This window comes from Candoia aspera, chromosome 2 (assembly GCF_035149785.1).
Source record: "Candoia aspera isolate rCanAsp1 chromosome 2, rCanAsp1.hap2, whole genome shotgun sequence".
In the NCBI taxonomy this organism is placed as follows: Eukaryota; Metazoa; Chordata; class Lepidosauria; order Squamata; family Boidae; genus Candoia; species Candoia aspera.
The window spans coordinates 107,976,638-107,988,836 of record NC_086154.1 but is presented as its reverse complement, the minus strand read 5'-3'; the positions used below and the strand labels follow the sequence as shown (position 1 = coordinate 107,988,836).

The 12,199-nt window shown below is 41.0% G+C and overlaps 1 protein-coding gene across 1 annotated transcript in view; it reads right to left on the bottom strand.

Moving 5' to 3' along the window:
- Positions 1-686: 686 nt before the first annotated feature.
- Positions 687-12,199, bottom strand: part of RHBDF2 (rhomboid 5 homolog 2) — an 85,162-nt gene continuing 73,649 nt past the window's right edge. The window contains exons 15-18 of the mRNA XM_063293031.1: positions 11,277-11,352; positions 10,500-10,600; positions 9,035-9,188; positions 687-2,162 (exon numbers count right to left, since the gene is read on the bottom strand). Of these exons, the coding sequence (XP_063149101.1) occupies positions 1,743-2,162; positions 9,035-9,188; positions 10,500-10,600; positions 11,277-11,352 (751 nt within the window). The 3' untranslated portion in view covers positions 687-1,742. The remainder of the gene's footprint in view (positions 2,163-9,034; positions 9,189-10,499; positions 10,601-11,276; positions 11,353-12,199) is intronic.

The window sequence follows — 12,199 nt, the reverse complement described above, 5'->3', positions numbered from 1 at the left end:
GAGATTGTGACTGGAGGTGGAGGCAAATGATGAGTTAACGTCCATTACTCAGTCACTCCACATGTACAGGATACAGATAACGAACAAGGTTCCAAGAGCAGGGAACAGGAACACTTGAAAAAATTACTGGTGAGACTGTAGACATGCTAGACACCTGAGTGGCAGCCACAGGGCTTTGTGAAAATGCATGTATTGTACCTTAATGGCACATTTGTCAACATACATACTTGTCTAAGATTTGCAAGGAACAACAGTTGAATGCAATTTAATGAAATCCAAAGGGAAATGGCAAGCTTTAACCAATTTTGAGACCAAGTGGGATACAGGGGTTAACCATTAATATTCTTTGGGTGTGAAGAAATGATTTATCAAACCTATGTCTAATGAAAAATGGGATAAAGGGTGTTAATTGGGACACATCGTTCAGTTTCCTCAAAGGAACAGTCTGATATTTACACATTAGTGACAATGGTTATAGAAAAAAACTTCCTCAACCAAAGGTTCTAATGAATTACCAGTAATAGTACAGGAAGATTTTAGAATGCTTTGTTGCTCAGGGATAAATGGTGAGTCAGAATCCTAAATAAACAGAGTTATGTAGCTACATCATGTCCTCTGGGAAGATGTGCCTCCAACTTCAATACTTCTAATTTGGAAAAAAGTTAGAAATACACGCACACCCCTCATAGAATTTAAACTCATTTATTTAGACCAAAAATATTTTTTTTACACTTCTCATTTTGTCACTAGAGAATCTGCTTGCCTTCCTTCCTCTTTAGAATGGAATTATACTTCAAGTGTATTTTTAAAGAAATTCCAGGTTGCTGCATTATCAACCCAATGTAAATATTGGAATAACTACCCGCATTTCTTACTAGGACAAGGTGCCTTTAAAAGCAATGTTCTTGGCCAGAAAGTATTTGACCCTAGTGACATATAAAGATTGTGAACATAAAACAATTTGCATATAAAAATGCCCCTTGTACAAAAAGATGGCGTTTATTTTCACAGTACAATTCCTAGTACCACAAAAAGGCACTAAGGCAGGGAGGACTGCCACAAGGTCCAAGCACTGTATTGTGCCAAAAGGCATTAGGAAAGGAACCCCCAAACCAGGATTTGCATAAAAAGGAGGGACTTCAAGTAGGAGAACATAGAGACAGGCAGATAGTCAATGGAAGCAGTTCAGATTAGGATACCTAATCGCTGATAAGAGTCTTTGGAAGTCATTGTCTGCCTGACGTCCATCTCACAAATGCCCAATCAGTCCCACAGATGAAGGATGTCTTTGCCGGTTCTTTGCCAGTTCATCAAAAGAAACTTGACCTCGAAGGCTGAGTTCACGTCTAGGAGGGATCTCAGGATCAAAGCTTTACAGAGATTGCCTTCTGAGTCAAGGCACCTGAGTGGGAAATGTTCTGATAATACCACCTCTGATTTATTGGGGTTCAAGATACTCCTAACTCTCCTGGTAATGATTAATTAATGTTTAGGATTGCCACAGAGTTATACCTGGTTACATTTTACTGTGTACATCCAGAAGAGCATACACCTGACAAAAGGTGGCAGGGGCTGCCCACTTGCTCTGCTTTAGTACTTGGCGCACGCTGTTTCATGAATGGTACTTGGGAATTCCAAAGAGAAACTGGAAATGAAGATGCTCTGCTTAATACAGCCACAACTGCCTCTGTCCTTTCCTCGCTCCTCAAAATCCTTTCTACTAAACCCACTTAAATGCTTCATCAGTGCAAGGTCTGGTCCAAATCATACTTCTCGCAAAACTTGGTTGTGAAAGCCAAGCAGGTTAAATGTTCAGTCCAGTGCCAATTAATGGGATACACGTACAGCCAGATCACGAGAGAGGCAAACAAACCAACGAAGATCAGTAGCGAGACAATGATCATCACCCGCTTGCGATATTTGTCTGCAGTACCAAAAGTGATATAGGGCAGGAAGGCAAAAGAAAGTAATAGGCCGCTGAGGAAACCAAATATGTGTGCAATATTGTCGATCCATGGCAGGAGGCCACAGGCAAAGAGAAAAAGGACAATTCCAGAAAGATTTAAAAAAGCCTTCCAGGGATTCTCTAGGACCTGCCAGCTCTGGAAGAGCTCCACGAAAAGGCAGGCTAACAAGCCGAACTGGGATCCTGCTGGGCCCACCTAGGGGAAAGAAAAAAAACCCAGAAGTTAATTATAGCATTCTATCACTTGACACCCCCCTCCCCAAAAGCTAGCAAGCATTGTAGTTCCAAAGTTTTGACAATTTGGATATTTTAGAGCAATATTTCTCAACCTTGGTGACTTCAAGCTGTGTGGAGTTCAACTCCCAGAATTCCCGAGCCATCCATGAAGTCCACACAGCTTGAAGTCACCAAGGTTGAGAAACACTGGTTTAGAGTATTCCTCACAAAGATGCTGAAAATTCTTACCCTATTATTGCTTCTGTCAGAACCATAACAGATAGTTTGTTAAGGGGCATGAACATGGTTCAAATCTTAACCAACCAACCTTTTCCTGAGATAATTCTCTCTGATCTAGAAGAGGTCAACAAAGCAGGCAGTTTTTAATAGCAATATACCTCTGAAATTGTAAGTTCAAATCTTCCATCCACAGTGCTGAGAGCCAGTTATAATGGATTTCAGTCTTTGGGAAGTAGGGGTAGATATATTGTACAGTATACCAGTTAGGATATTGATAAATGAATGGATTGATTCAAACTAAAAACAGTTTTAAAATACATTTGTGGGAAAAAAACCCAGGAAGCTGGGAAGCATATAATTTTGCTTTTTTCATTCCATTTCATCCATGCAAAGCCTAAATATGTTTAATCATAAACAGAGATGAATGATCAAGCTGGGTTTTACTTCATTTGTTCATTTTTTCAGTCTTTAGTTTATTCCATTCCCACACTAGTTTGCAATTGTAAAGGCCATATGCAACCACAGACATTAAAAATACCTTTCTATTAATATTACCTTCTTTATTTACAGTACTTCTAACATACCTATTTGCAAGTAAGATTCTCTTGCATTCTGGATTTTGTACACTTTTTACACTGCAATGTGTATTGCTTAATATGAAAAAAAAATTCTTGTGAATACTTTTTTGCTTTCTGTAGTGGAAACTGGGTGACATTCATATTGAAAGGTAAACAGAATAAAGAAATAAAGCATTGCTCAAAATTAAGTCTATAAATCCATGTGGATATATTCTTGATTAAATGAATGTAGGATTGTAGGCTTCGTCTAGGTCTTGTGAAGGATGCGTGGCTCTGTTTATTTATAGAATTTATGGGCTTCCCTAATCTATCTCAATTATGGGTGGCTTACAAAATGCAAGAAAAAAAAGTTTAAAAACAAGGAACTACATTACCAAAAGAGAGAGCCAGTGGCTCAGAATGTTGCCAACTCCTCCACTCTAAGCCCCCTCTTGGTCACAAGAGCAGAGTGTATGTAATCTATCCTGTGCTTCCTGGTACACACATGCAAATATACACAAATGATACAAGGGGAGAGTGGAAACCCAAAGAAACAACACATACACACTTCGCTCTGATTAGAACCTCTCTCTCACACACATATACATAGGACACACATCTGCATCCACCTTGATTAGACCCACACAGACAAACAGCAACACAGGCACGCATTCTGATCTCTCTGAGCTTGGTGATTTGCATTTCATTATCCAATTAGGTAACATCATCAGTGCACATACATTCTCTTCTATTGGAAAAATCAAATGCCGGAGTATAGGATGGAAGGACCATGCAACACAGCAATACATGTGAAAGGATATGGGTATCTTGGTAGATCATAAACTGAACATGAGCCAACATGTGATGCAATTCCAAAAAATAAAAAAATAAAAAAATCCTGGCCTGCATCAATAGAAGCAAACTATCCAGATCAAGGTGAGTCACACTACCTCTCTAGTCTGCATTGGTCAGAATGTAACTAGTACTGAGTCCAGCTCCAAGCAGCACATTTTAGAAAGGACATTGACAACCCAGAGCACGTCCAGAATAGAGTGACCGAGGGGCCTGGAAGTAAAAATTTATGAGGAGCAGTTGGGTATGTTCAGCTTGTTCTTTGCTGCAGGTTTAAACAGAGGCCATCTGTCGCTAATGCTGCTGTAGTGGATTTCTGCAAAGGGCAGGGGGTTGGACTCCAAGGTACAGTCCAACTCTATGCTTCTATGAGTATTGTAGAATGCAATACATTGTCATGCCCCAATGAGTTAGGTAACTACAAGATGAAAGCTGTACCCTCATTGTAAAAGACACAGAGTGCCAGCTGAAGGAATTCTACCTTGATTTATGCCACTTTCCAAATAAATCAAGGTGGGCCATCCAAATTCATAAGTTTAAAAGATGGGGCCGTAGTCATGACGCTAAAGTATTGTTGGAGGAGGGATATGCAGGGGTTATCCATGACTCCGCACGTTGCTGCAGCATGTTCCCAACAAAGCAGTATGCTGAGAAACTGCTGATACTGTTGAAGGGATTAGAGAAGTGATCTGCTTTACAGCCTGTTAGAACGTCAGATTAGCCAACCGTCTCTTACATCAGTCAAAAGGCATGGGTGCTGTCATGTGAGAACAAAGACGGACTAACATGTGCTGGCCTGGCACGTGGAAGCGAGGAAACTACTGTTAGGAGACCATTACCTTGTCTCAATTCCGCCTCAGATAGAGAATAAGGCAGATCACCCATCTCCATAGATCAATAAAAGGAAATCTATCTATCTATGCAAAGTATTTGTCACTCTCTTCTCACTGAAACAACTGCACCTTTTTCAGGATCATAAAACAAAGGCAGCTACATTAGTTGAGTTGCCATGATCCTAAAAACGAAGATGGCTACTTCAAAGAGTTGCCAACAGCTGCCACTTTCTTACTCTAAAGCACTTTTTCAAAGTCAAATCTGAAGCACTGCATAGCCCCAGAATTTGATTTATTTAATAGAAAACATCACTGAATTAATCCTGCTTCAAGCCCTTAGATTCTTCCCAGTTATGAACAGGCATCATGATTCCTTAACACAAAATCCCTTCTAATGATTCTGATTGGAATTCAGCAAATGTTCTTCACTGCAAAGCAAATTTTCATGTTTAATTAAGAATCGATGAAATGAAGTCATAGGGGCCACTCTACCATACCAGATACTAACCCTATAGAGCAGCCTTTCTCAACCTTTTGACCATGGAGGAACCCTTGAAATATTTTTCAGGCCTTTGGGAACCCCTGCACATTCAGGCTCAAATATAGGCCAGAAGTGACAAAATTATTATATTAGTTTGTGTAGGCCTGTATATATGCATTGTGTTCTTAAACTAAAAATAGAGAATGAACCTTACTCTTTCATGTGAAGTTGCCCAAATTTGAAATAATTTTTAAAATAAATCATGGGAACCTCTAGTGACCTCTCGCTGAACCCTGGGGTTCCACAGAACGCTGGTTGAGAAACCCTGCTATAGAGTCTATCACCCTTTGCCTCCAAACAACAAAATCATTTAGCACTTTACCTACACTACTATCTTTTTTCTGAATTACATCCATCTTTTGTTACATTAGAGTTTTCGTTTTAAAGAAATTCTAACAATTCTGCTTGAAAAACAAGATAAAGCATGTGCAGAGCAGGGCTTCTGGAATTCTCTCCAACTGCTTTACCAGCACTGGCCATAAGAGACACATTCTTCTGTGTATCATATAGTGTGTGTGTGTGCATGCAGAAATGTGTGCGCTCTTTCTCCCCGGGGTATGTGCATATGTGCTGCCTCTTTCTGTCTGTCTGTTTTTGTTCTCTGTTTTTGCTCTCCCCTCAGATTTCCTGTGTGTGTGCATGCATGAGACAGTCTGATCAGAGCAGGCGCATCTCTGTTTCTGCTATCCTTTCACATGGTGTGTGTGTGTGCGTGCGCGCTCTGGGCTGCATATGCTCCATTCTTGGTCAGGAAGGAGCTACTTAGAAAGGAGGAGTTTGTGGCACCCCAAGCTGCTTCTCACAGAAGGATGCAATGGGGATTTTTTCTGGATTTTTTTTTCTCCAGCTGGAGTCCGTCCATTTTGTGACTTGATCTCTCTTTTGCTTTCTCCCCCCAGGAAATTTGGTCCTGTTCCATTCTGCTTATCTTGCAGGCTGACAGGCTCCTGGGCCAACACTGCATTGAGTTGGAAAAGCTGCTGCAGTCTCACTTATTTCTGTAGAGGCTGCTGTTTTAACTACCTAAAGACTGGTGGCTCCAATTACTGGCTCACAACTAGTAGGCAAGAGTAGGCTTCAACTGGTCCAGAGTAGCTGTGCATCTTATATTGTATATGGTTTGATTGCCTAGGCTGCTAGGAAGGGAAATGGAAAACCCACGGGAGGGGTTGTTTCCATCTGCTGGTGCAGCCCTTCAGCAAACCTTCCAGTCTTTTCCCCTTTTCAAATCAGCAGTCAAAGAAGTTGAATCAGCAGCTCCTTTCATTGCTGCATGTAAACAGTGACATCATCAAATGCCACCCCCTCCCCAGCTTCCCAGTCCTGTGCTGGGCCAGAACCAGATGGCAGCTGGCCAGGCTGGCTCGCTTACCAGCCACATGCCAAGAAAAAGGAAGGAGAGGGGGTGAGGCAAAGGGAAAACTGCTCCTGGGCAAGAGAGTTTGGCAGAGAACTGGCGGGCCAAAAGCTGCACATTGCTCCTTTTGGAAACCTCCTCTAATCCATTTATTTCTCAGTAACTTTCAAAGAGGTCCAGGTGTTTTCAGAACAGAAAACCAAAGAGATTCCAACTGACAGAAAGGCGAAAGTATCCATAGGGCAATCTGGGTTAACGGAGTGCCCCTGCCAAATGATACTGCTCTCCTGGAACTGCAACCAGGGATCACATCCGAATGATCCTCAAGTTTTAAGTGCAAACAGATCCCTGCCCACAGAAAACTAGCAGTTTATAGATTCTCCTTGGCATGCTAGCTTTCCATATGCAGATTTGCATCAAGGAGTATTCAAACATTGGGCCTTCTTGAAGACTGAAACAACATTATCTTAAGACCTCATGTGTCAAATTAACTTACTGAACCTATTAGAACTTGCTATGTATGTGATTCACAGATAGCTTTCCTATTCCATGGTTTCTGACCGCCAGAGGAACTGCTGCCCTAGATTTTTTCATGCTAGTGCTATGAAAGAACAACATTTAGCTTTGGAGTTACCAAATCCTATGTTAAAGTATGACAGAAGGCAAACATACATGAAGGTAAAGGAAAGGAATTGGGGAATGGGGGTGGAATGATGCACCATCAGCTGCAAGGTCAAATCAAGTAGGGCACTATTGGTTTTACAAGTGGACTCCTAATTTTAAGAAGCAGCATTCAAATAAACATTAGATTTTAGAACAATCCACCCTTAGCAAGCTAACTTGAATGCAAACTCATATGGTATACAAATCCTCTCATTCCTGAAGTCATGACAACCTGAAAGCTATAAACAGTGACAACACACACCCTACTCAATAACAAAATCAGATCCAGTCTTCCACAACACAACATACTTCAGTTTATTTATCTATTAATCCTATTTGTATCCTGCCACAACCATAGGATTCTTAGTAGCTCACAAAGTCAGAAACTACAATAAAATATAAGAACACAAGGATAAGAGAAATAAAGCTCAAACACATTGTATGGCATTAGCCCCCGAAAGCCCTCTTGGTAAGCTCTGATTCAGCTTTTTTTGAAAGGTGGAAAATGTTGGAAGTAGACAAATCTCCAATAGGAGATCATTCCAGTGGGCTGGTTCCATCACTGAAAGACAACACTTCCGGGCTTTGGCCCCCTGACCTCCTGGAAGTGAGGGGCAACCACAAGGTTCTCAAGTAACTGATTCCAGCAGGAATCCAGTAGGATTCCATCCACTGTGGATGCTGGATGGCAAAAAATGTCAAAGAAATCTCATACTGAAGTAGTCTTATCTCTGTTTAATAAACTGGGATGCGAACAACAATTATGGTTCTGCCAAAGCCCCTTGGCCAATCCCTTCCCTTCTGCATGATAACAAGGCAGAAAGTTTTGGGTTAAGAATACTTCCCCATTTTGTCCACACTGGAAAACTATGATTAATGATTTCAGTATGTGACGCTCACTTCAAAGCCATGACTTCTCTTTCAGATGTGATCAAAAGTCTTTAACCATAATATCACACTTATGAAGGGAAAACTATAGTGAACTGAAGTTTGCTGGCTTGTTTCTCAGCTTGCACGAAGTAGCTGCATACCAAACCTGAACACTTGTTCATATCTCAGATGATTAGGGTAACATGATTGTCTGAACAAAGACAGCATGGAGACAGAGAAAGAAGAGGATATGTAGGAAAAAAAGAGAAACTCAGCAGTTTGTGCAGGAAGATTTTAAAAGCCCTTCCTTCTTACTGTTCATATGCTGCCTTTTGCTCAAGTAGAGCGAATGTAGCTCCTTTATATCAGGGCTGTAAACAAAACTGTCCTCTCCTTTTTGACCTCAAATATTTCAGAATCTGAAAATCTTGTACTGACATCACAGTGGCAAAAGGTAGAGTCCCCCTGAATTGAGCTCAGCCCCAAGTGGCATCATATATGTGGTTTTACTGGCAGATGCAGAAATGGTTTGCTTTCCCAGTCTAGCTTACAGCCTTCACATCTTCTGGTCTCCCATACTTGGAGTAACCTGGACTGATCTGGCTTAGCTTTTGAGATCAGCCTAGGTCAGTTATGTGCGGCCAGCTACCCAGGAGATAGCACCATTGGGTTGTGCCAATATGTTCTTTACTGCTAATCATATTTCTATATTCCTTTGCTACAAGAATTTAGTACTGGATGCAAACAATTCTTGTTGGTTGTTCACAGTGATCAAGCTCTCCTTTTGCCACTGTCTTTGAAGATTTAGCAGCATGTTCAAATTTTGGGGCTGCAGAACATGACCAACTCCAAATACACCTGGAGAGCATTGCATTTAAGCTAGTTCATACACCTGTAAGAAGATTCTCCTTCAACAGAAAAGCCCAGCAATGCCCTTACCTCTGCCCTGTAGGGTAGGAAGATGGCACTAGCCAGATTGCCTGTGATGCCACTGAGGACGAAAATGATAGTGATACGAAGCCAGCCTGCCAGCTTTTCCAAATCTCTGAGCACTGTCATCTGGAAGATCACAGACACCATACAATGGATAATCCTATGGGAGATAAATAACTGAATTAGATCTAAGTTCCTCATTGCTTCAAAAAATAGTCCTTCTCCTTCACCTCTGCACACAATACTAGTCTGGACAATTTTACAGGTTACAACTGTTGTGCTAAACATTTGCCAATTTGATAAATAGCCTGGATTGGCACAAGGGATCCTGATACCAGTTAAAATAGAAGCAGCTAGAAGATAGATTGTGGTCTCTTCAGATACTTGTTTGATCTTAAGTACTTTGGGATGAATTTTTGACTTCCACTACTTAACAGGAAGAGCACAACATGAACCTGCACAACCATTCCCATCATTCATATACCTGAAATGGGGAGAAAAATTGAAAAATGAGAATCAATTGGTGTGTGGAAGGACCATGAGCTCCACTTAATTCATTCAGAAGAAACAGGATGTGTTTCAAGGACTACGCTTGCTCAAGTTAATTATCAGAGAGGATCAAGGAAAGGCTAAATTCTACCATACTTTATTTTAAAAAAAAACCCAATTCTTTGATTGAATAATCACCCTACCTCATTAATTATATTTTAGGTGGGGTCTGGATGTCATCTTCTGGCTGGGATCATCCAATTTCTATTGCTTCCTCTATCTTTTCCCCTTTCCATTAATCCCTCCCCACAATGTATTAAAGTGCAGAATAGTTGCAAAGTGTCTTTTGACTGCCGATGCTGAAGAACTTCTGTCTGGAAGTAACTTAAGAATGCTTGCAGGACAAAGCCCTAGGCATCCCAGCAAAGACCAGGAATGAAACAGTTAGGCCTCATTCTAGCTTTTGGGTCTGACCAACAGAAACCTCCTCTGTCAGAAAAACAGACAAGCAGGCAATGGGCAGAAGGAAAACTGAACCAACAAGAGATGAGATGCTAAGATTACCAATGCAAAAGTATGGGAAATCCAGAGGCAGTGTTTATGGACCCAAAAAGATTAAGAGACAGGGCTGAAAACACTAACAGGGAGACAATATAGTGCAATGCTAGCTAGAAATTGCAGGCATTGAAGTCCAACCTATTCAGCAAGAACAGGATTGAGTAAGGAAGGCCGAGAATTATGATTAGAGTGTCAGACCAAGAATAAAATCCATCTTCATTCATAAGGTTTCCTTTGGCCAGCTGTCACCTCTGGCTGCTTGCTAACTAATCTCACATAGTTGTTGCAACTATAGAAACACAGAGGAGGGAACAACCACATTGTTCTGAGTTCCTTGGAGGAAGCATGGGATAGCCATAGGGCAATGAAAAAGACAAAGGGCAATGTCAAGGCATTGTGCCTCACATTTTTTTCTTCTTCTTACCCTGCGTGAAGGAGTAAGGACAACCAGAGCCTGTAGAACTGATCTGGAATCTCTGGGTTGAGAAATGGTAAGAGGCCACACACCTCACCCATGCAGTGAACCTGAGAACAGAAAGAAAAAGAACGCTTTAAAGTATGTAGATAAGCTCTTCTCCAACCTGCTGCTGTCCAGTCATGGACTACAGCTTCCAGAATCCCCAGCCATCATGGGGGGATGTGATACAACATATATGAAGAACCACACCAGGTTCTAGTGGAACGTGGTATAGAAAAGCAGGTACTGAAAGAAGGAAAAACACTGATCTTGCTTCTTGATCCAGTAGGACTCAGGGATTCCTGAGGGCTACTGGTGAGCGCACTAGCTCTCTTTTTGATTTATCACAGTGCCTTCTAGCAGTGTCGTGCCAAAGCATTTTTCAAAAGCTGCATCAAGCTGCTTGGCACCACTTATCTTATGCTGGCTTATGGATATTTCATTCAGCAGGAAGCCAAGGCAGCATCTGTGAACCTTGCTGAGACAGTGGGGCCTGGCAACTGCCTAAATGCCAGATTCTGATGCTGTCCCTACTCTGAAGCCCTTTAGCCCTTTCTTCAAACGTGAACTAACGTTCTCCTAGTCTTAATCTACAAGTACAGGGCAAACACTTGACACCAATGCAGCTTGGAATAGCCTTCCCCAAATCTGGCTCCCACTAAATGATTCAGCTGTTGGGACCTGAAGTTCAACTTGAGCTTGAAGATATCAAAGTAAGGAAAGCTGCCTGAGGATATTACTTACCTGTGAACAAAGAGTTGCTTCTTCATGAAAGTAGCCATGCATGAATTCACAGTACTCCCGAGTTGTGATCTCACAGCTAATATAAAGAGAACGATAGACTCAGTCTAATTCATCATCCCTTCCTTTATCTTGATTTCAATGATACTGATTTTGATTACATTGACTTTACTATTGCGTTTTATATTTGTATTTAATTTTATTCTTGTAAGCCACTTTGGTTGCTTATATAAGCAGAAAGACAGGGTATATATTTAAAAATAGCAATGTGCAAAATGTTTTGAATTCAAAACATTTGTTCACATTCAAAACAGCAGTCTGAAACATTTTGTAAGTCCTGTTAGCTTGAAAGCACCCAAAAGGTTGTTTTGAGCTTGAAAGGCTTCCAAGGTGGTCAGAGCACTTAGTTTCATGCTCAGGCAAGGAACAATTCAATTTCAAATTATTATGCACTACACTGCTTAATAATAATTTAACTAAATTTCAATTCCCCATTAAGGTCTTGTCTTGCACAATCAAGACTTGTATTAATGATCACAAAATAGCCATTGTCCATGCTGTTAAAATCCCATGCTGAGAGAAAGACTGTCCCATCATCATATTCACAGAACTTCACATAACATAGCAATGACATCTCTCAAGTACATTTCTGCTAAGTACTGGGCATTGAAAACAAGACAACAACAACAAAACCCATAACCCACTTTAAGCCTCTTGGCCAAATCTAGGAAACCCCATTGTTTGTCCTCACACACATTAAGCCTTAATTATACTTCACTCAGCACTTCATTCTAAGTTCAGTGCATCTGACTGTATTCTCAGATAGCTTAATTGCCTGCAGATGAGTTCGGCTCTAGAGTTTGTCAGAATGATCTAAGCACTTTAAAGACTAACAAATTTATTAGGGCATAAACCCTCTTAATCAA